The sequence below is a fragment of the Botrytis fragariae genome, assembly GCF_013461495.1.
Source record: "Botrytis fragariae strain BVB16 chromosome Unknown tig00000797, whole genome shotgun sequence".
Lineage (NCBI taxonomy): Eukaryota > Fungi > Ascomycota > Leotiomycetes > Helotiales > Sclerotiniaceae > Botrytis > Botrytis fragariae.
The window spans coordinates 25,746-49,698 of NW_023501013.1; the positions used below are offsets into that span (position 1 = coordinate 25,746).

General features: G+C 43.0%; 7 protein-coding genes across 7 annotated transcripts; 1 reads left to right on the plus strand and 6 right to left on the minus strand.

Annotated features, from left to right (window-relative positions):
* Window positions 1-4,245: 4,245 nt before the first annotated feature.
* Bfra_010383 (uncharacterized protein) lies at window positions 4,246-4,655 on the minus strand (the record flags this gene model as incomplete). Its single annotated transcript, XM_037340716.1, has 4 exons — window positions 4,246-4,277; window positions 4,326-4,395; window positions 4,451-4,515; window positions 4,556-4,655. 4 exons carry the CDS (start codon window positions 4,653-4,655, stop codon window positions 4,246-4,248), a joined length of 267 nt encoding a protein of 88 aa, XP_037186359.1.
* Window positions 4,656-4,813: 158 nt separating this feature from the next.
* Bfra_010384 (putative lccl domain-containing protein) lies at window positions 4,814-5,519 on the plus strand (the record flags this gene model as incomplete). The annotated part of the gene is made up of 3 exons (XM_037340717.1): window positions 4,814-4,867; window positions 4,947-5,330; window positions 5,391-5,519. The coding sequence occupies 3 exons, from the start codon at window positions 4,814-4,816 to the stop codon at window positions 5,517-5,519; spliced, it is 567 nt and encodes a 188-aa protein (XP_037186360.1).
* An 874-nt stretch (window positions 5,520-6,393) lies between these two features.
* Window positions 6,394-9,850, minus strand: Bfra_010385 (putative sodium p-type atpase protein; the record flags this gene model as incomplete). Its single annotated transcript, XM_037340718.1, has 5 exons — window positions 6,394-7,136; window positions 7,192-8,559; window positions 8,610-9,226; window positions 9,283-9,548; window positions 9,608-9,850. The coding sequence occupies 5 exons, from the start codon at window positions 9,848-9,850 to the stop codon at window positions 6,394-6,396; spliced, it is 3,237 nt and encodes a 1,078-aa protein (XP_037186361.1).
* Window positions 9,851-11,944: 2,094 nt separating this feature from the next.
* On the minus strand, window positions 11,945-14,625 carry Bfra_010386 (putative acetolactate synthase protein; the record flags this gene model as incomplete). Its single annotated transcript, XM_037340719.1, has 5 exons — window positions 11,945-12,280; window positions 12,355-14,046; window positions 14,097-14,164; window positions 14,221-14,328; window positions 14,453-14,625. The coding sequence occupies 5 exons, from the start codon at window positions 14,623-14,625 to the stop codon at window positions 12,222-12,224; spliced, it is 2,100 nt and encodes a 699-aa protein (XP_037186362.1). The 3' UTR covers window positions 11,945-12,221.
* A 673-nt stretch (window positions 14,626-15,298) lies between these two features.
* Window positions 15,299-16,884, minus strand: Bfra_010387 (putative tetratricopeptide repeat protein 15 protein; the record flags this gene model as incomplete). Its single annotated transcript, XM_037340720.1, has 2 exons — window positions 15,299-16,751; window positions 16,802-16,884. 2 exons carry the CDS (start codon window positions 16,882-16,884, stop codon window positions 15,299-15,301), a joined length of 1,536 nt encoding a protein of 511 aa, XP_037186363.1.
* Window positions 16,885-18,665: 1,781 nt separating this feature from the next.
* Window positions 18,666-20,234, minus strand: Bfra_010388 (putative galactokinase protein; the record flags this gene model as incomplete). Its single annotated transcript, XM_037340721.1, has 1 exon — window positions 18,666-20,234. One exon carries the CDS (start codon window positions 20,232-20,234, stop codon window positions 18,666-18,668), a length of 1,569 nt encoding a protein of 522 aa, XP_037186364.1.
* Window positions 20,235-21,991: 1,757 nt separating this feature from the next.
* On the minus strand, window positions 21,992-23,584 carry Bfra_010389 (putative glycosyltransferase family 31 protein; the record flags this gene model as incomplete). Its single annotated transcript, XM_037340722.1, has 1 exon — window positions 21,992-23,584. The coding sequence occupies one exon, from the start codon at window positions 23,582-23,584 to the stop codon at window positions 21,992-21,994; it is 1,593 nt and encodes a 530-aa protein (XP_037186365.1).
* Between the last annotated feature and the right edge of the window lie 369 nt (window positions 23,585-23,953).

Below are 23,953 nucleotides of genomic sequence, written 5' to 3' on the forward strand. Positions count from 1 at the left end.
TGGACGAAGGGGGAGCTGAGATGCCGCAGATCGACGAAAGTGAGATGGTGATATAATTAATTGGTGAGCAGAGCCGAAGCAGCAATACAGTGTTTGTGGCATGCCGATAGTCGTTGCAATTATGGATGGTAATCATGAGTAGATGGATATCTTCTCTTGATTTAGTTTGTCTGAGTAGGGATGGAGGGGTCTTTGATTGAGTGATAGAATGTGGGTTTCATAGCGAATGGCGCGGTGGTTACAACCACCACGCCCTGTGAGAGAAGTTTGTGAAAGAGGAATTTTTTATGGTGCGAAGGGTTGGAACGACGGACCTGGAATTTGTTGGCGATTGCGATTGCTTACAATTTGATTCCAAGGGGTGGAGATTCTTGCTATCTGGAGTATGGAGTTTGTAGGACTTAAAAAGCGATACGAATGTGCATCGTCATATTGTTGTCTCATATTGATAGTGCTATGTCGTATTACACATATACAGATGCATGAACACATGGGCTATGTGCAATGAATCCAGATCTTGCCCCTTTGAATTGACGATTCTTGAACATACTTTCCAAATTACATTGTCGGATGAGAACCCTGGAATGATATTGCCTTTGTCAAGTGGTGGGACTTATACGATTTCTTGAATTACGCTTGCGACTTAATCGTTGTTCGAAAAGCCGGTGGTGATGAGGTTGTTAGTTCTTTTGACAGCGAGGCTTTGCCAGATTCATTGTTCGAGTTCGCTCTAAATTTGTCTTTGCAGAAATGAGAGAGTAAGAAACGGGATTCTGATACCTACTCACAGGTTATGGAACTTGTTACAGAATTCATAGCGTCATCGTATGATTATTATACGGTAAGAGTAAAAGTTCAATAAGCTCCGTGTTAAACACTTTCCTTCCCTTTTCTCCGGATATCTGATGTGTAAAGATGTGCTTGGGCGCCAGTGATGTGTCACTTGGGTGATCTACTTTTGGTGGTCACTTTAGTCGATGGGCTTTAGAGTGTAGCCTTGCTATCTCGACCTAGCAATTTGACATTTCATTTCATACGGAGCTGAATAGTGTGATCAGAGTGTTTGACAGTTCGAGCTGCGTCATAATAATCTGAGGTTCTGATTTGAACTTGATTGGGCGACTGGAAGTTTTCGGAGTTTGAGAGGTTTTCAAGAATTAAGATGTTCTCAAGCGTGTAGATAAACGGTCTTACATTCCATTTTCTGGGCCAAATCATTGCATATCCGAGCATAGTAGTCGTTTTTTAAACCATTCTTTGAACAAGCTTCTACAGAGCCGGCGATTCATGGTCAGTATGTGTGGGCGGTGATAGGTCTTGAATGGTTGACTTAAGTAAGTGGATCGATGTAGAGATTGTTAGGACAAGGGCTGAGGCCCGAGTATATATAGTACAGATACATTATAAGAGAATCATGTTGTACTAGAAGCAGGTACTATCTATCTGGCTTCATTAGATATAGAAAGTCGAACTTTTCAGCGTACTGTGAAGCCTTTTGAGAATGACATATTTAAATCCCGGAAGGCCATGTGGTGGATAAGTAACGCGTTGCGAATGAATATAGAATGATGAAGTCGAAAGGTAGGATTAGATCCAATGAACACCCAAATGAAAACCAACCCAGCAATGTCAATCTTCTTTGTACGTCACCAAACTATCAGGTTGCACATACATGTAAGTCGGAAAATAAATCCGGACAGCACTGCCAACTTGATACCCGAGTATATCGGTGACTTTACAGATGCAAAACTAGGGTATAATGAATTCCCCGGACTCTTGTCCAGGAACCGGTAGACAATTCCTGATCGCATTTACTGTTGGAAAGAACCATCGGTCTATCATCGTCTATCTGTCTGTCAACCTGGGACTGACTGAACTTCCCGAAGACTTTGAGGCGTACCTAACATGTACAGCTGCAACTAGTCAGAGACGGTAGGATCCACTCTCGAGCGGACCGGATCTCACTGCGGGGCTGTGAAATCATCCACTGCATTCCACTTTACTGCAAATATAATGTAAAAAATTGAGTTCCAAACACAAATCATCCAAGGCCGGATGGTGTAGTTGGTTATCACATTCCCTTTACAATACGCCTCTCAGAGACGTATCTGAAATCGGGAAAGGTCCTGGGATCGTGCCCCAGTCTGGTCATTCAATCTTTTTGCTTGTGGTGGTATGCAAATGAAGGGGGAATCTTTTTTTTTCGCTTACGAACAAAGATTTTTTGTGTGTGATCCGTGCCCACTCACCAAGAACTGGGTACTTTGAATAGGACAACAATAATCAAAGTCCCCATGCCGTACACAAACCCAACAGTTGGTATAATCATCGCCTCATCGATGTTCTTCGAAATTCCTCACTGCTTTTTTTTCTCTCAGGTCAAGCCAGTCGGCAGTCACAAAACCCCCCGCATGCATTTCCAGTTCCCGTCGCGGATTTTCTCCTTCTGAGCTGCGTAATACCAGGGTCCCAAGTCATTATCGCGCGCCACAAGGAATTGGGTACACACGGGGCCTAGCGGAGAACAACATGTGCGCTGACGTGCATGAGCCCACTTATCGGTTAATAGACGCTCCGTCACATTCCATATCCGTTAGGTCTCAAATTTCTTGAACATTCATATATACAATTCGACGTGTATCCGGAAAGGTTAATAAAGTGCCGGGACTCCAAGTGGTCAGGCTAGCAAATATATGATGTGGCACATAATTTCTTTAGAGTTTGCAGGGCTGTCAAAAATATATTTTCGAACAGGAATAGCGATTGTAGACTAGCTTTTGTGATACAATATCAACATCATACTTGCATGTCTCGATTTGTATCAAATTAGAGCAACGAATGCTATTAGCCGGTAAGCTATTCCGATAATGAGTAGCATGCTACTGATTTTTAGTCTGAGTAAGGTGCAAAAATAAAACTTGAATGACCTACCTCACATCGAGCCGAAGTTGGTTAATCGCACATCCAGTCCATAAAGCAGCATAATTAATATCATAAAGATACTTCAACGGGGTGGTATGACAATAAAATTAGGTTTCTGAAAGCCATGTTTCGCTCAAAGTTAGTAAAAGCTTAAGCACATGAAGTATATATTACCCCAGAACAATCTTTATAACCATTCCAGGTGCCATAATTTTATCGTGGACAGTGGAGCACCATAACCCCCGACGACCCCAATAATCAAACTAGCAATCATTGCCATTGGAAGTCCATTTTCTTGACCTATAACTACAAAAACACATGAAGCAAGGCCGTAAATACCTACATCATTAGCCATTATATATGCTACACAATGCTCGGAAGTACGAATAGTAGGAATCAAGAGTATTTACGGCCAGCAAACTTCTGAATGGAATTCTCGGTATTGCAAAAACACTACAAAATGACATAAAGTGTAAAGCAGATAATGCTAGCCGAAATACGGTTGACAAAATCTTTCCAGTGAAGTATGCAGAAAGAATGTGTTCTGAGCTCGAATCACGCCGAGAGACAGATTCTTTCGTGAATCAGTAAAATGGCATACTCAAAGAATGGAATTCTCACTTTCTTCACCAAAAGTTTTGACTTCAAGTGCATTGCTACAAGTCCCTCGTCAGTTAGCCTTCAACAAGTCAAGAATAGCACAATTAAAATTCAACGCTCAAGGATGTTTGAAGTAACAAAAGAGGCTAAATTAGAGATACTGTAAGGTTCTAAAATTCATGGAATAGAGGAACATACCAATGGCGAGGAAGGGCAGTAAACCAGGTTGCGGGACCAAAATATAATCGGTAGCACTTGAGAGTAGTTGGAATAGAAGATGAAATATTCTCTGAAGAAATAACCCATCAATTCTATACACAGAAAATTATATTGAAAGCCCAGCAACAGCTAGTATTTCCTATCATCATCACTGCCTTTTTAGAACTTGCAAGTGTCAACTTTTCCCTCGTATGTTTGAGATGACTTTTTTGGACAGACGATTCAAGTATAAAGATCATAGTCAAAGAAACGTCAATGAAACCTATTGGGAATATTCCGAGGAATGGAAACGTCTGTGGACGTTTTGGGTGACATGAAGAGAGTACATCGCCTTGGATGAGCTTGAAAGATTTAAGAAAACAGTAATTACCCGGAGAGCATATAATCTGCTCTCGACCCCCATCAGGGCAGTAACATCCTGACTTACAGACCCTGACTTTGCTGGCAAGTATTCCACAAAGTTTCCAGATGTGTAATCTCGCTTTTTAGCGTTGGAGGACAGCACTAAAGCGGAATCTGATCCGTGTTATCTGGACCTGTGTAGTTAAAGAGAGAGAGTAGTTTTCAAGCACACTGAGACTTACAAAAGAAGCCAAGATTGCAAGAATTGTTATTGCTCAAAGCAACAGGTGTAACTCCGGTAAGACATGTGTACTGGATTGAAAATCATGGCTAGACTAATCTCAGGTCTGAGACTAAAGGCCAATACCATAGCTCGTAAACTGAGGAATGAACGAACGATGATGACGAGTGTGCCGGCATATAGAGTTGGAGCTAAAGCACGGAGGTACAGGAACGAATATGGTAATCATACTCGTAGGATTCGAAATTTCGGGCTGACAAGCACGGAATACCACCCTCTCCTTAACGTAAATTAATACAAACCCCCATGCTAATGGCGTTAAAAGTAGCATTGTGACAGGGCTTGTCGCCAGCGCTTACATGTACCAGGCACAAATATGAGGTTCTGAACAACGTCTTGCCCGAGTATTGCGGGACCAAATTATAAATGTACATAATGTCTTAATATTACCAAAGAAATCAAAACTTCTTCAGAAGCTGATCGAGAAAAATGGCCGCTCCCCAAGAAAAGCATATTCATGATATCAACGGATCTTGGTTACTTGTAAGTTGGCGACGATCTAATCACTCACATCAAAAGTTGCGTGTTTGTGCTGACTAAGTATTTCTTGGCCCTTTCTCAGAACAAACGCCTCTCAGACTCACTGAAACATGTTCTCCGACTCCAGAATGTAAATTGGTTTATACGGCGCGCGATATCTTTTGCAGATGTAACTATACATGCAACTCAATCAAAAGGTGAAAATGGGCTGGTCACAATCATGATGGATCATGTTGCGGGCGTGGGACTTGCGCTCACCACCGAGATGAGGCGATTAAATTGGGCTACGCGAGAACACAAAGATTTCATATGGGGCAACATACGGACACGAAGCAGATATATCCCCACTGCAAATATAGAAGAAGGGGAGAAGTTCCTGCAATCGGGATGGTTAGAGGAGACGGTTTCGGGTGATTGCATACAAGATAAAACTGAATCCTCGACTGGTTCTTGGACAAGTGTTACAGTAATTCTCCTCATTTCGCTGCTTAGTAAGGGGAATCATGACTGACTTGACCTACCACAGGTATGGGGGTTTGAACAGATCAAAGGCGAGCGAAGGTTGTCACGGCACATTCTTGTTCGAAAGGGATATGAGATTGCAACGGCTAGACTAGTCTATGACTATATAGGCCCTATAAACCACGTGCAGTAAATTCTAAGATGGATATGCCACTGATGAATTTACGGTACTGGAAGTCTCGGGTATTTCTTCACGGTGCTCACGGCGTATGGTCTCGGAAAGGATACGAGAAATAAGGTGCAGCCGGAACTGTCATCAAGTTCTCGATATCCGACATCAATACAATGACATTGTCCGTCATCGGAAGTAGAGTGTTGGGCTTCTTCGATGATCTAAAGGAATTCAATTCATGTAAAATAGCATAGCAGATTTTTAATGATTCACACTTTTATGACCATATCTAATATTGTCAGACGCCAATGCAATCTCAAATAATGTGACTGTCAAAACCACCAAAAAGTGACGTCTAATCTTACATATGCAGCTTATACATGTCAGAATCCCATTGCGACATGCATAATTCTACGCCGCTAAGCAGGGAATCAAAACCCTGTACTTCGCAAGACGCCAGGGGAGAGCTCGTTTTTTAAAAAAACATCTTGTGTAGCATTTTCTGCCCTACACTAGGAGCAATCTTCACTGGGTACTGGTTATACATACATGCTTCAACATACATGCCTCACTCACTCGGCCATGTCTTATCATAAATCCAAAATCAAATTCATTACTGCATCAATTGATTACTTTATGATTCTAGAATCATGACATAATGTAAGCAGAGAAGATATTAAAGATGACCATTGGATTATGGTAAACTTGGATAACCTATTATTGAATTGATGAATTACAGACTTACATAAACTTTGCACTCGCATGCGTATTGATATCTAAAGCCGCACATCGAAACTCTACAGAAGGCCCATCTCCCTCCGAAGAGGAAGCCTTTTAGATCCTTTCCACACGCCTTGTCCTTTAATACACCAAACACCCTATAGAAATAAACCGCCTAAAGACTGGCATTGCCACTCTCCAAATCCCCATCCTTCTTAGAAAACTCAACATGAGCCTTCGTCCCCTTTCTAGTAATATGCGTACTCTGCGCCTTCAAAATCTCCATGATCGCCACTCCGGGGTCTTCATCATCTACATTACTTGTCACACCGGTTGCGTTTCTGGCCTGGACCCTGAAATAAACCCTCTTGGCCCACTTCCAAGACTCTATTCCCACAAAGAACAAGAAAGACTCAACAAATACAATTCCCCATTCCCAGCTAATACCCTCGTGTTTGAATACCTTTCGGTTAATCACAGGGATATAAAGCGTGGGAAACACGGTTGCGAATCCAGCCACGACAGCCCAGAACAAGAGTTTGTTTGCCCAAATATCGTGGATCCATTGGGTGAAGTACTTTTTGCTTCCAGGTTGCATGCGGAAGAAGGATCTTCGCATATTGATCATTTCCCAAGCGAGGAAGAGAGAGAACCAGGTTAAACAGACGAATGTAGTTGCTCGAGCTCGGAAAACGGTATCGCATTGATCGGAATAACGATCATTGCATTCGAAACCGAGATCACCGTTACCCCAACCGAAGAGAACGAGGGAAAAAGCGGAGAGACAGAGAGCTGCCATCCAGAGGCCGTAGACTACCATGTCGATCATTATTTCTAAAGTGAATATACCGTTCTGAGGTGGTCGATTCATGATATCCGGTGCGGCGGCCTCGAAACCAAGACCCATGTCTGGCATACCTGAATTTTATTGTGTTAGTAAACGACTCTTGATATGTTCTTGGCGAGATCTTACCTGATGTGATCATAATGACCCATAGAATCTCTACGGGTGCCAGTGGAAACACTGAAGTTCTCATATTATCCTTGAAAGCGAGACCAATGAGAAGTGTGCAAGCTTGAGCGATATTCTGCGCCAGCAAATGTAATATGAATTTTTGAATATTGTCAGACATTCTTCTCCCTTCTTCAACAGCATTAAGGATCGAAGCAAAATTGTCGTCCGTAAGGATGATATCCGATGCATCCTTAGCTACATCCGACCCTGCTTGACCCATTGCAATACCAACATCTGCTCTCTTCAAGGAAGGAGAATCGTTGACACCATCACCTGTCATAGCAGCAAACTTCCCTTTTCTGTGAAGAGCTTCAATCATCCTAACTTTTGTCTGGGGTGAGCAACGTGCTATTACCAGAGGTAGCATTGGGAGGGCATCAATTTCTCCATCACTGAGCCTGTCGAAGTCGCTTGCTTTCATAACCATCGCATTCATGACAGCTTCTCCTATTGTAGAAGAACTTTGGGGCAAGATTCCTACCTGTCCTGCAATAGCACGAGCTGTTTCTGGATGGTCGCCAGTGAGCATGTGAACCTTGATACCAGCCTGGTGACATTTTTGCACCGACTCCAACGATTCCACTCGTGGAGGGTCATAAATTCCAATCAGTCCATGAAATATTAAATCTTTCTCTACATCTGCGCGATCATGCTTAGCATTGATTCCGGTATAATGGTCCCATGGTTTACCAGCCAAAGCTAAAACGCGGAGCCCGTCGGCGGCAATGGCTTCCATGTTGTTCAGAATGTCTTCGCGCATTCCTTCGTCCATTGCTACGACTTCTCCGTCTCGCGTTGTCATTTGTGAACATGATGATAGAATCCGCTCGACTGCGCCCTTTGTGAAAACCTGTGCGCTATCAGATTGTTCATGTTTGAAGATAACCGACATTTTTTTGACATCAGAATCGAAAGGAAATTCGGCGATTTGTTTCCATTGAGGCGCGTCTCCGGACGTCCATCGTTCCCTATTCCAGTTGAATCTAGAAGCAAAGACTTGAATTGCAATCTCCGTTGGGTCGCCTCTTGCTTTCCACTCGTTACCATTTTTATGAACATGCGCAAGATTTGCCATTGAAGCAATATTGAGGAAGGCTTGGAGATCGGGGTTGTTTTGTAGAAGATTTGAGAAGGAATCCGCTTTTTCTTCATCCTTTTCATTGCGCGCTTGATACGGAGGCTTTTTGCTGTAAAATATATCTCCATCTTCGGGGTCGAGTGCTTGACCGGAATCGCCAACCGAGTAAGTCCCCTTAGCGGGCAGCCATACCTTTTTCGCTATCATCTTGCCTTGGGTAAGAGTTCCAGTTTTATCCGAGCAAATGTCTGCAAAAGTCAACCATCGAGCATTGTTACGAGAAAAGAAAGGATCTTACCAGTAACGGCGCCTAGTGCTTCCAGGGCATTCATTTTGCGAACAACAACATGTTTTTCGTACATTACGTTAGCTCCTGCAGCCATAGTGATAGTCAAGACTACTATCAGCGAAGCCGGAATCATCGAAAGTCCTGTGGCTACAGCGTAAATGATGACTTCCTGGTTATTGGAAAATCCATTCGCAGCTAACACGATAATTGCACAGATAACGGCGACGACAAATAGCCCACAAGCGAGTTGGGCCAGCATCCTTTGCAATGGAGTACCGACATTCGTGCCAAGAAAATTGCCGATATAATCAAACACGGTAAGAAGCCCAGCCTGGGCATATCTGTGCGGCAAAGCTCTGCCATCCTCATTACGTTTGACCACGCGGACTTTACGCCTCTGCTGTCGAAGACTCACGGCAATTGATCCAACTTGTGATTTCATGCCCACTGCAAATATAATGCCGCGTGCTCGACCTTTAGTGACAGTAGTGGAGCTGAAAGCAACATTAAGACGATCACCCGCGCTGGCATTCTCAGGAAAAATTGCATCTGAATTCTTTTCAATGGGTAGCGATTCTCCTGTCAATATCATCTCATCGGTTTCAAAGTTCATACTTTCAACTAATCTGCATACGGTCTGTTAGCATATACTAAGGACGAAGGGGGTGTTACGGGCAAGTACCGCATATCTCCCGGAATTGTGTCACCGGTTTTGACCTCAACCATGTCACCAATAGTAATCGTAACGGTAGCTACTGATCGAATTCCCCCTTCTCTCACAGCATATGCCGTAGGCGAACTCAAGGAACGTAAAGAATCCATAGTCCTTTCCGCCTTGAACTCATTGTAAAAGCCAATCGCAATGTTGAGAAATATGACTGCCGAGATGACACCACCTTCAATGTATGAGCCGATACCGAAACTCACGGCCATGGCCAATATTAGGATCTAAAAACAAATCTGGGTGAGTAAAGGAAACGTGACTGTATGGATAGGAGTAAACAAACCAAGATCATTGCATTGCAAATTTGATGAATAAGAATCTGTACTGGTTGAACACCAGGTCCTTCATCAAGTTCATTTTTTCCATACAGTTCAAGACGTCTTGCTGCTTCAACCTCTGTGAGTCCATCCTCAAGATTTGCTTCCAATTCATGTGCAACCTGCACGTACTCTAAGGCATGAGCTGGCTTAGACAAAGGCTTGTTTGACTGTCCTGAAACTTCTTCGACGATATTAACTCTAGCCATGTCGTATTATATGATGGAGTAATGATAGGATGTGTCGAAATGAATATGAGATCATACAGGGCGAAATTGACCTGAAAGATATAGATAGAAACGTTGTTGGAAGGATATGGCAATATGTCTATTGAGAAAATAACTTTCACATTTGGGGAAATATGGTCTTCATATATAGTACAAATGTATCGTAATTGGCAAGGATTCCAACCCATACTTATCTATAGACTACAGTGACCAAGAGGTTAGATCTTGGTAGCACAAGGTTAATTCTAAAGGGCATGTATAAGGGTACCCCGCGACTGCGAATGAAAATATCATCATTGGATTCCGTATATTCTTATCTCTATAAAATGGCACCAAGCTAAGAAACAAATGGCTCCGCCACTAGAGCGTTGATGAAATGTTCTATTTCTTGGAGCCAAGCAAAAGTAGAAAGGCCAAGGTGGCAAGAGGGAAGAACAAGTCGCAGTCCATTGCCATTCACTTGATAGACAATAGAAATCAACCGAGAAAAAAATACTAAGACTCGGGGTTTGAACACAACTCTACAGACAATCGAGATTCGATGCGGCACTTCAGGTTGTTGATGGGTTGTAGTATTCGAGGTTGAAATAAAGTTCAACGATCTCGAAGGCGTCGCTTATTGCTGACTAATATCAGCAAGTCAAGCCTACTAAATACTGCCTAGAACATGTTAAGATAGCACCATATCTTGGAGTTACTTGGCCTACAAATTTAGTGGTCAATGTCTGGAAGAAGTTTCCAACCTATGACATATTAGTACTTAGGACCAATCGGGATTTTCAAAAACACCACATGGTCTGCAGGATACACAAAGCATGACTCTTGGCTCTCCTAACATCAACACTATAACGTGATCGGTCGCGTGACCTACTAAACTACATCGGCGTCATTGTTAATGAGCTCAATGCCTAGATAGGAACTAGATAACGAGAGGCAAAAATATTATCCGACAACCGGTCCTGTTCATACAATCGTTGAGTTCCTGTCGGACCCCTCCTCCTTTTTCGGAATTCCTCCCCATAACCTAGTACTGGTATCTCACACATTTTTCTCCATCTCCCCGCTCTCTTCTCCAGAATACTACTTCTTATTTTCCCTACCATGACCTCACCCAACTGTTTCAAGAGCCCGGACCCCAAGAGAGTAGAAGCTAAAGTTTACTATCACCATTAAGCTCCTCATACTACCTCAGTTCTGCTTAGACGATCTAGTGGCACAATTCTCACGATTTCCAAGACTCAAGGACGAAACTTCTCCAAGATTGGACCATGATTCTACCTACTGCCTACTCTTGCCCTTCGTATCTGCTTGGCATTGGTTGAAGCGATAGTTTGAGACTATTCACCTCCTCAAATTGCCCTTGACTTTTTGTTCCTGCTTTCCCAGTTTCCTACACACCCCGAGTGATCCATCTCTTCTACATCCCCGACACATTCCTCAAACCCCCAGACCGATGATTCGAGTCACGATGATGGAAACCAATTTATCATTAGGTATATAATCTCATCCTACTCAATTAATAAGTATATCAACATCAACATCAACATCATACCTCACCTATCCCTAACCACTGCACAATTCCTGCAATTCATATCCAAATTTAAGGACATCTAACCATCCAGATGCTGCCCTCTCCTTTCTCCTTTCTTCCAACATCCACGCGATTGTCCTTGGAACGAGGACCTTCATGTTTTACCTAGTATTACAATCATCATCTTCTCGAGCTGCATGTACATACATCTTTAATACATTCCATCGACCCAAAAATGGATGGGGCCGTGAGATCCTAGTGACGTAAATCTATGCTAGAATCTACCATAGCAAAGCTCCCATCAATGAATATCACATCACAAGCCATTCATTCACATCAAGTAGCCAGATATTCAAAGTTCGCAATTGAAATATTCATAACCATCAATTCGTGTCCCTCCATCCTTCCCATCCACCCGTTGATTCATCCATTACTATCCTTCCTATATACATACACTGATCTTTCACTAGTTACTTCCTCCCTTGTATTTATCTCTTCATTCTCAATCCATTCCCCAGTCCCCCCCCTCCTTACTTTCAAGCATCCCCACATCCAACTTTCCAACCAATATTCCCTCCCCATATTTTCATTCTTCAAGCAATTTCCAATGAGAAATTTTGAAAGCCAGGCTAAAACCAGAACCACCCTATTCAACGAAAACGAAAATACTTTTGAATTGTTTCGCTTTTCCGCCCATGATGCATACCAGCAGGAAAAAAAGACGCCCAGATATCAACTATGAGATACCCTCATTTATGTAAAAAGTTGTAGTAAAAAGTTATTTATGTAAAGAAAAGAGTTACACGAAGAGAAACAAGGTATTTATCCATGTAACCCACATGTTCTCTCTTTCATCATCTTTCTTCTTTCTTTGTCTTTCACTGTCGATATTATTAGTATAGGCTCAATTTGTAGCGAGATCAATAGGGATTGGGGTAAAATAAGGAGCACAAACCTGGATCGTAGACTAAGAAGTCATGTAAAGCATTTCCGGCTGGTACCATTGGTAAGACTGGTACCTTCTTGTCGGTAACAACCTCTAAGAGTGCTGGTCCATCACTATCAATCAACCATTTCAAAGAATCTCTTACGTCATCTGGCTTGATACATCTTCTGTGTTGTACACCCATTGCATCTGCCAATTTCATGAAATCTGGGTTGACACTGTGAGTATGAGCGTATCTGTCCTGATAGAAGATGTTTTGCCATTGAGTGACCATTCCCTGCTCTTCGTTGTTAAGGACAATGACCTTGACGCCGATGTTGAATTGAGCTGCAGTGGAGAGCTCAGTAAGTGTCATGTTGAACGATGCATCTCCATCGATATCGATGACAAGAGCATCGGGTTTGGCGACCTTTGCACCGATAGCCGCTGGAAGACCGTAACCCATGGTACCAAGACCACCAGATGTGATCATAGTTCTTGGATATCTCCATCTGAAATGTTGTGCAGTCCACATTTGATGTTGGCCGACACCTGTAGCGATGATGGTCTCTTGTTTTCTATCAGCGGTCAAATTTGAGAGTTCCTCGATCAAAGTTTGTGGCTTGATAAGACCATCACGTTCGGCCTTTTCGTAGTGAGAAAGAGGGAACTTCTCCTTCCAGAATCTAATTTGATCGAACCATTCTTTGCGTTCATCCATGGACTTTTTGTCAACGGCTGGAAGAAGTTGAGCAAGGTTGGTAACAACATCACCTTCAACAGCCTCGGTAGCCTGAACAACCTTGTTGATGTTCTTTGGCATAATTTCAAAGTGAACAATGCCACCACGACCTTCAGCTGCTGCTGCCTTTGCTGCTGGAGCAAACTTTGGAATGCTTCCAGTCACACGATCATCGAAACGTGCTCCAAGAGCAATGATGAGATCGGCTTCTTGCATGGAGAGGTTAGCGTATGCAGAACCGTGCATACCAAGCATATGTAAAGACTTCTCATCAAGCTCGTCGAACCCACCAAGACCTTGGAGAGTTGTTGTGACAGGGATGGATGCCTTTTCAGCAAGCTCCTTGAGCAATCTGGGACCCTCTGGAGTAGAGATAACACCTTGACCAGCATAAATGATTGGCTTTTTGGCGATGTTGATCAATTTTGCAACACGTTCAATTGAACCTGCAAGTTGTTTCTTTTGAACAGCCTGGGCCGCTCTCGAGGCTTGACTGGGTAAAGATGGCATAATGTGGTGGGAAGGGATGGCCTTTCGTAGAATACCAGCTGTGACATCCTTTGGTAAATCTACCAAAACTGGCCCAGGTCTTCCAGAAGTAGCGATTTCGAAAGCCTCCTTGATTCTTCTTGGGAGCTCGGCAATATTCTTGACCATAACGTTCCATTTTGTGCAAGCTCTCGAGATACCAATGATATCGGCCTCTTGGAAAGCATCACTTCCAATAGCAGTTGTAACGACTTGTCCGGTGAAAACAACCATTGGTGTTCCATCAGATAAAGCGTCCTGCATTGGAGTGATAACGTTGGTAGCACCAGGTCCAGATGTAACGAGAACAACACCAGGTTTACCACAAGCTCTGGCATACCCTTCCGCCATATGTCCAGCACCTTGTTCATGTTTTGGCAAGATAAATTCGAAGTGTTTTGAGTTGTAAATCGCATCGAAAACTGGTAAAATCGCTCCTCCTGCGTAACCGACTATCTCTCCATTAGCTCGAATCCTTGAGAAGTTAGGATACAAAACTCACAGATGTGTTTGACATCTTGCCGTAACATCATTTCATGGAAGATCTCTCCACCAGTCATGCCGATAAATCTATGCCATTATTAGGACCTTCTTGTGCCACCTCGCTGAAAATGGGTATAACATACGACTCATCCATCTCCGAGTATTTTTGTCCCTGCCCTGCCAATTCCTTGCCTGAATCCTTTTTCGAAGATGTGGTATTAAATGCTGGACTTGGACTTTCTCTAACTTGACTATATTCACATGTCAGTCAACTGTCTTCCATCCCAAAGTGACTCACCCCCAATTTTTGGATTGAGAGTGAAATCCGAACCCGCAGAAAACATCCATAGATGTAAACGAAAGAGAAAGTCATACCTAGCAGCTTGAGGAGCAGCAGTAGCTTGCGCCCTCGTACCCTTCTTCTCAACCATAATACCGCCCGCCGCCTTCACCCGGTTCGACAAACCCCTAGCACCAGCGACATCCATCCATTTCGCATTGCTACCAATTGTGCGAATAGCACGCCTAGCGGGTATTGAACGAAGCATCTTGACTTCTGTTCAATTTCAGGGCGGAGTTTCTGTAGATATGTTCCGATATCGAACCTCAAGAGGCAAAGGAATAAAGAGAAGAAATGAAAGTAATTACAATGGCTCAACTCAATCCGGAAGAAGAAATTGAGTATTTCTCAATTGAATCTTGCTCAGAGGAAGAGAGGTAATTGTCGCAAAAACTCTATGAGTAAGTAAGAGTTTGGAGGAAAGTTGAGAAAATATGACTTTAGAGTTGTGATTCACACCCTCCAACAATATTTATTGGAACCCTCAGTCCGCCCTTTTCCTAATTTTCTAGCGGTATCGGGGGCAAAATGTGGGGTAGCGAGTGGAAAGTTCTTTTTAGTCTTTTGGTCGATTTGATTGGTTGGGGAAGTGAAGAGTGCATAAATTGTGCATAAAGAGGCACTCCAATCAACAATCATCTTTTACTGTTTTATGATTTTTTATGACTTTCAATGTTCTAGATTGGGTGGATAAATCCAAGTGATGATGTTAATGCATCCAAAACGAGAGCCTACATATATTGCAACAGTTATTCTTGTCAACTAGGCTTGCTTTGCTTTCTAGGGGTGAGAAGTAATGAAATGTGTGAATTAATATTGGAAGTCTGCATTCGCCTTGTCCAATTCTATCCCGCAAAATCAATAAGGATATCAGACCTTAATCACAATTTAAAGTCCCCATTAACTTTCTCCCATCCTCTTACTACTCCCTCATTCTCCCCTATATCCACCATCCCAGCAACCTTCTCAGCCAACGCAACCTTCAACGTTTTTGATCTCTCTGTGCATAATTCATAGATAGTACTCAGGTTGAATGTTAAAGCGTGGAAAGAATTGTCTTCTGCAATGAGTGACTCGAGAATAGTTCTTGCCTGTTGGTCGAATTGTGAGTATGTGTGATGTAGCGGGCTCCATAGTGGAAGAAGTGGTGATCGTAGCAGGAAAAAAAGGTATTGGGGGAAGGGAATGATCCATACCTCATCACCACGACCCAAGTACAATAATGTGACACCAAGGTTTTGCCTCCACATAGCTTTTTCTCCTTTTCCAGCCATAGTTTCCTCGTTGGCAATGAGCTCTTCCCAGATGACAACTGCTTCCTCATATTTTCCTTCAGCAACAAAAGCAAGAGCTCTGATTGTTCCATCTATTTCATTCGCCTTGAATTCTCCTCCATTCGCCTTCTTCAGACACTCCCTTGCAGCATCAATGTCCCCCAAACATAACCAGAGTAATGCTTTTTTAGCCCTTAAGTCCTCATCTCCCTCTTCATTGACCTTCAAAGTCTTCAAATGCATCCCCGCTCCTACTAAATCTTCCATCTCAATCAGGGCACTCGCAACTCTGATACCCAAATCTGCCAATCTGCTTTCCCATAACACGATCTCACCATCTAAGACATCACCAGCTGCCTTACGTTTCTTTAATTTTGTCAACATACTTCTAGCATCTCTAGCTAGATCATAGTATCCCATAACACCTCTTCTCGCATCCCCTAATCCCATGCCTTGCAATCGAACTGCCAAAACCCTCAGCTCCCATCCTACCATATGAGTATCCGTTTCATCATCTCGATAGTAAGCAGCATTAAGGTCTTCGAGAGCTTTAACTTCTTGAGCCGCAAGTTGTGTCTGATTACAGAGCGTAAGACATGCTAGACGGATATAGAAGAGGTTGAAAATCTCATCATGTGATGAGGGTCCAGGATTCGATGTTAATAGCGTAGCACTCAAAATAGCCGCAGCTCGAAAATAACCCGCTGCCAGGAGTGACGAAAGAGTATTGACATCAGGGTTAGGTGGGAGTGATGAAGCTGGGGAAGAACGAAATGGTGGTGGAATTTCAAGAACGGGTAGAGGATGATAGATTTCTGGGCGTAAGAGATATGTAAAGTCTTTCTGAAGTGTTGAGACTGTTGATTGAAATGATGTGTTTTGTGATGGCGAGAGCGATGTGGGAGCTGTCATGAAAGTGTTGGTTGATAAATTCGAACCGGGACTCGGTGACGGAAGCCTAGGTGTTCGGCTTCTTGGTGCCGGGCCGCCTGGTGAAAGTGTTCGTGTTTGTGTGGCATTAATGTAATTTGTAGGCGACAAGGGACTATTCAGAGGTGAACTATCTAAACTTAGTACTTGTTCTTTCTTATACATGGGAGTGATACGCACTCGTTGATATCTAACGGGCCTCTTGTCGGTCGTCTGGGTAAAGCTGCTATGCGATTAGCCAAGTGCTGCTTGTTTCGATCCATTATTCAGTTGTTGTTCTGTGGATATAAATAAAATATCAAAGGTGTTTGGTTGCACACACAGATAACCTCTAAACAAGGCACCTTTCACGGGGAGCCACGTGCCAAGGTACCTCTACCGCATTCATGAAAGTCGCGCACTCGTGTGGCCTCCAAGATAACCAAAGATAGAAACGCGGTTCTCCAACTATCTCTGGATTCTTCTAGGTATAGCCACATCGTTTTATCCGAACTATTGACTGTGACTCTAGGAAGGTCTTCATGGTGAAGGAGGAGGTTGCTTCAAACACTGGCCCGTTGCATTACGACAAAGAAGAAATCTTACCTCTCCCCGAAGAAGCTTGCCTAACATGTTTTTTCCCTCCCGACCCGTCTGATGAAGTACCTTCCATTTTATGATCTGCTTTGATGATATCAGATATGAGGGAAGATGAGCGAATCAATCAACGTTCTAGGTTTATGCATTTCAATTGAGGTCTGCAACCGTGCACGTAGTTTTAGAGCCATTTTGCCCCTCTTTTTCCATCACCGACTTTGGAAAAGGACCTCATCATCTCCCTTATTGCTAAGGGATTTTTATGATTCGTTTATAAATTACCTAGGTAACTTACAAATTGTTCTTTCATTTCCTTTTTTTAACTGCTCTAGAGGCATTGTTGCTACACACGAACTTCCGCAAAGCTCCTCCCCTACTATATTACTTCCAGAACCATTATATATCCCTATGAGTATTGGACAAGAACTTATGCCACTTCACGCAACATGATCTTGATTTTATTGATTGTCCTTCGCACCTTTCAATAGGTAATGATACAATGTATGCACTCCTTTGATACTTCAATTTGGTCGCTGCGTCTTCTCGTTGTGTTACACGTGGTGAGGACTGTTTGCAGAACAGTTCCTGGGACCTATACCTCCATGGGAACAGCAATAGATCAGCCTATTTGATGGCATGGAAAGCGCACAGTCTGTTGCGATAGTGCTATTTTATTGTCAAGTGTCATCTTGTTCAAGTATTACGTCTACAAAGCATTGAAGAGTGTAGCAGCTTAGTTATGAAATGGAATACGTCTAGGGCGACTAATTTCTGTGCGTCAAATTCCAAATCACTTCCTAAAGACAGGTATGACCAAGTTGAATAACTATAAACCAAAAATACCTTTCCCATCACCTCATACACTTCAACAGGTCAACAACCTCCAGCTACTGGAACCAAGTACTTAGACAGGTGTGTGAAATACAGTTCACTTCGTTTCGCCACATTGTCAAGATCACTATCACTTTTCCTATATATCTACAGACTGATGCCCGATAATAATCAACCACTCCGAATGTATGTTTTGGAACTCCGAGCCTCCATCTCTACTAATCAGGTCAAGTGATTGTAAAGAGCCGTCCTGGAATCTATCAGACTAGTCTGGGATCACTTCGGAATTCCTTCGATAATGACCTACCTAGTAAGTAGACATACAATGCATTAGGTATAAGCCATCATTCACCTCACTTCCCCTTTTGTATAAATTATAATCGAACAAACACCTCACTCCTCATCGAGATATCTAGACTCTAGTAGACAATGTAAAAAAATCAAGTTTGATTTCAAATCCGACCATCAAATGACTTCTCAGGCTTATCTACACTTCTATGATTTCATCCTGTGAGACTCATTTCATCCATCACATAACGGCCATCGAAAATAAAATCTATAACAAAAATGGGAATACATTCTATGAAGGGTATTGGTACCGTAAGGCTTTTTATCATCTCTAATAGTTAACTTCCATCTAAGCAACATTTCCACCTTCAACAACGAATACTGCACTTCCGCTACCAGGTTTGCTAACCACAATTGCCGCTTCCCTCTGTTCCTTGGACAAATCCTTCTTGGAATAATATTCCTTCTCCCAAGCCTCTTTAACCGCATCGACCTTATTCGCAGGTACCAAATGTACACTGCATCCGCCCCATCCGGCGCCAGTTAATCTACTTCCATAACTACCTGCTTTCTTTGCTATTTCACAAAGCTCGTCTAGCTCGGGACAGCTACAGTCGAAGTCTTCTCTGCAGCTAGTTTGCGTTTCATTCATCAGATCACCAAGCTTTCGGTTGAAAGTTTCAGTGGAATCACCACCATCGGCATTGAGATAGGATTCGGGATGTTCGAGAACTTTCATAAACTTTAGAACTCGAAGGGCTTCGGTGAAAACGTGAAGGGTTCTTTGGCGAAGCTTGAAATGTTCAGCGCGGACGGGGAATGTGGAAGTGAAGCGCTCGTTCAACTCAGGGACTGTCATGTTTACGACGGATGCAATTTCTTCTCTAGTGTATCCCTCTTCTTTTGTAAATGTTTTCTTTGTGATTTCAATGAGTTCTGAAAGTTGTTCTTCGAGTGGTGCAGTGGAATCTCCAAGATATTTGCTGTGGAATCCGTGGAGAGAGACACCCAACGGTCCAGAGTCGGAAGGAAGGGGGTCTTTAGATTTGTTGATAGCTGCGTGAAGATAGGCAGCGGCAAGACTGCATTCTACGACTCTCAAGTTGTAGCATACTGGACCAGTGACATGCTTATCTGCTGCAACAAATGATTGTGCAATAACGAATGTGAGCTCGGAGTTTGTTTTTGGGAAGTGAACGGGCTTTGCAGTCAGGGTTGGATTGAAAGAGACATATAATGCTGAGCCGCGAATAGAGAAGACCGATGCAGATTGATCCATTCCGCCAGAGTTGACACCTACTGCTCTCTCACTGACAATTGCCAATTCTGTGAGTTGCGTCTTGTCAACAGATTGCTCACCATTAGCAAACATAACTGCAAGGGCAGAAGCTGTGGTGAAAGCAGCAGAACTACTCAATCCACCACCAGCAGGTACGGTTCCATCCATCAAAACTTCCATACTCTTGGGCTTGAAGCCGTCTCCATGTTTCTTTCTCAATAACTCTAAAGCGCCCCGGAGTCCAGACTTCAAGTAATTTGTCCACTCATGTACCTTGGAATCGATCTCTACTGCATCGAATGGTATATCGAATTCGTGTGCTGGGAACTTATCCGCTTGCACATTCGAAACTCGCACCTTGAATGTTGTACTAGTCGAAGCGGATTCATCGATTTGGGTGGAAACTGCGAGTAAGGCATCTGCAGTTATGGCCATAGGTAAGACAGAGTACAAAGAATAATCAATGTGCTCGCCGATGATGTTGACACGTCCTGGAGATCGTGAAACGAACTGCGCATCGTGTCCATAATTGCTCTTGAATTGCTTTAGAAGATTGTCCCATCTCTTGGTTTGTGCAGTCAAGGCATCTTCGGTGTAGATGTCTTTGAGAGACTTTGCGACAGGTACAATGCCAGCCATTATGAATGAAAGTTATCGAGAAGTAAGGGGTGTGCGGGTAGGATAGCTGTCGGTATGAATTGCTGCGAGTTTACGAGCTTGCGAGTCTGCGACTGTGTAGGTAGTAAATCTGCAAGGCCAAAGATAAATGCTCAAACAGGAAAAAAAATCGAGTTATAGAAAAGGACAACCACAAACCATCTGTCGGGGGATCATAGAGGGGCACGAGATCATAACATTCACCATCACATATCTAGTAGTACCATTTAGGGCAATACCTAGGTACAAGAGGAAGGACCCCGCCAAATTCCCCGCTGTGCCCCGAAGCCTTCTCCAGATTATTGGTGCGCCTCGTTCCGTCGTCCACTATTCATTTAGAGACGGAAAAACTTACCAGATTCCACTCGTATAAAGTGAATAAAAGCAAGCTTTAGAGTGGAACATCAATCTGGATGAAATTGTAACCTTACTTTAAGCCGCACATTCGGCTGGAACCGAGGAGAAAAGTTTGATAGGTGAGTGCGACCTAGGTACGAAGAAGATAAGTTGCCATTATTGAGTGAGTAAAGAAACATTTATATTGATGATGCTGGGTATTTATACGGTGACCGATGCGGTCCAACATGGCCAATCATATTTAAGTGCCTCGACTGCCCAGGCGACTATGATGAGCTGATGAAGGGGCTTACCCGATGGTTCAAAAAAATGCTGTATACTCACTGTTCAGTTTCCTTCATATTACATTATATATCAAGCCATATATCATAAATCTTCCCATATCTTATCCTTCAAAAAACCCATTTCATCTTGGATCATCCCCGTCCCATCTTTCCCTCCTCAAATTCTCATTCACCCCACTAACTAACCCCCACCACTCCATTTCTCATTTCTCATTTCCCAATTCCCCAGCTAGCCAAACCATCCGAATTCCCCAGACAAATCCGACCACACTCTCCGAACCTCCTTTCCCAATATTCTCGTCCTCTCGTGATCTGGAGAAAAGAAAACTAACATGAAGCAATCAAAGACTATTCAGTTATTGAGCCTGCATCTGTCAGAAGCACTTACTCGAGAACATAATCTAATCTTTAGATGTTGAAAATGTATCAATCTGATCGCCAAGTCTGAGAATCGGTGGGCATTCGACCTTAATGCTCTGCCATTTCCCAAACCATCCCTCCAGCCAACGCACCACCAATATGGCATCGCCACAATGGCCCTTTCGACCAAAATGAGCGATCCTCGTAGGAGCGGATAACTTCGGCATTTATAGACGTGCAACAAAAAAACGCAAGTATTGTTCTATTTGGTCCTTAAGGTTGCTATGCATGGCGAATAGCTATTTTAGGGATTGTTGGTTACCTCCCTTGTTGAAGAGTATGATGTATCTAAAGGACTCGGGGATTCTTTCTCGCATGGGAAATTCGACTGCAGTAAGTAATAACAATATTATATTTAGATCTATTTATGTTTTCATGAAAAGCTATATATGTGAAATTTGAATTATGTTTTAGTTTTCGATCCCTGATTTCTAGGTATCCAAAAGATATCCTAAACTCCTTCTTGATCTGTGTATGTCCATGTTGGTGAAGTAATATTTACATATACATTATGAAATCCTAAATCGTCGTTCGCATGATATACATTTTCTCTTGCAAAATTCCAATCGCGGTTAACCTGTCATCCCAAACGCCTATCGGCGCCGATTATATGCCCGATTATTGAGGGTATATCATGTAGTAAAAAATGGAAGCTCTGACTCCTACCTCTCCATCAAATTAATGTCTGATTTCTGTTCCTCCTGCACTGTGGCTTTTTCTCGCTTGTCTCCAATTTAAGACCAGAACTTCATCTCCACCTCCTTGAAGTCCCTTTTTCAAATACACCTGTCGAATCACATGTGTATCGACCAAAACGCTGTCCAGAAATTTCCAGCTAATCTTCTGTGCCTCGTTCAATTCTGGCCGTATTGGTGACAGACTATGTTCAACATCGAGATTCTTGTCATCCCAAGTCACTTCTGTTCTCCTCAAGTCGACACTTCCATCAATAATTGTCGAGTTATCTAAGTCGCTCTTTGCCCCTCGCTCTAACGACCCCTTGGGATATTTCGCGATGCTAAACCCATTGGTAAGGACGATATCGTTATCAAATTGCCAACGCTGTAGGAAGCACTCGTCACACACATCTGATACTAGATGCATCTTATCCATCTCATAGGGATATTTGGTCGCCGATCCTGCTTTCCAATGATGTAAAGATAATACCTTTCTTCCATTCTCATAGAATCCAGAATGATCTCCTATGAAATCGATTTGCGAAAGTCCAGCTACTGTTGTAAGTTGAGCTTTAGAATGTTGATATATACAGTCCATCACCAGTGTATCCCCGGAAGTAAATCGCATGTTATTTTTACACTCCTCATTGTTCTCATGAATAATCTTTGCCAGTGGCGTGGAGAGAAAGACGCCGGCCCCTCCAAATGCCATCAGTCCGTACATTCTCACCGCTGCCCAATTCTCGGACAATCCGCCGATGTATTGAGGCTGCGTGTGGTCGTGAAGAGCAAGCTCGTCTAGTAGCCCACGCATAGAAGGGAAGAATGTGTCGTCGTCCATAAGCACAGTCCATTTTGTTTTCTTATTGCGAGCCTTGTACATCAGATCTATCAGGGAAAAATATCGTTGATTGAAAAAGTCCTCTTTCTTGACGGGTGGTATTATTGTGATGTCCATGCCTGCTTTGCGATATTCTTTCTGGAGTCGAGCCATTTCAGATTTAGATGCCAACACCTCTTCGCTTTCTTTGACTATTGCGATCAAACGAGCTCCACTGTTGGGCAGCCATCGTGCTAGGTGCATCTTCGTGTCCCGAAGACGCTTTATTGTGGTCTGCAGACCGAATATCATATGCGAAGCGTCGATTTTCCGAATTGGAGGATAAGGAACTTCAAGAGTGAGTGGGGAACAATGATCGATGGTTCTATCGATAGAAAGCTCTGCGCGCTCGAAGATTTCTGGGCTGTCGAACAAAGACGCTTTCATCACAGTGACTGACGGTCTTTCTCCATGATTAGGTTTTGCGATAATATCTCGCTGGGCAACTTTCAGAGGGTATGATAAGTTGTACCTTCTCAACCACTCAAAATTTTCTGTGACATTACAATCAAATGGCGAATTGATTCCGGCTAAATCAACTGTCCAATCCTCCTCGGCCAATTCGTATCCAAACCCATCTCCAAGTATCGCTGGTGATCCAAAATATGATGTCACATTAGGTGTACCATGGCGGGCAAACAATATTAGTGCGGGAACGATTATCGAGGAGGCAGCCAAAAGAATAGCCAAGCGGATGGTTTTCCTGGATTTCATGGCTTGATTGACTGAGAATAAGTGCAAAGAGAGCAACGAAAAACCCCAGAGCGAAGGAAAACAATATACAAAAGAAAGAGTGGGCAAGAAATGAATGAGAATCAAGTAAAAGCTAGGTAAAAGCTAAAATCTCCACTAAGGCGATAGTAGATAGACTTGCAACCTTATCAACAATATATTTGGGGTAGATAAGGAAAAAAGATCTCGAGGGGCGTGGTGGTGGTGTGGCACACCTGCCAACATCCCAGAATGAGAGAAATTACAAGAAATTTCCAACCGATCTCCTACTCATTAAGACAGTTTGAGATAATCTTTGCAAACAGTTGGCAACGGTATCATGTGCGCCATAACACTGGAAGAAAATGCTAC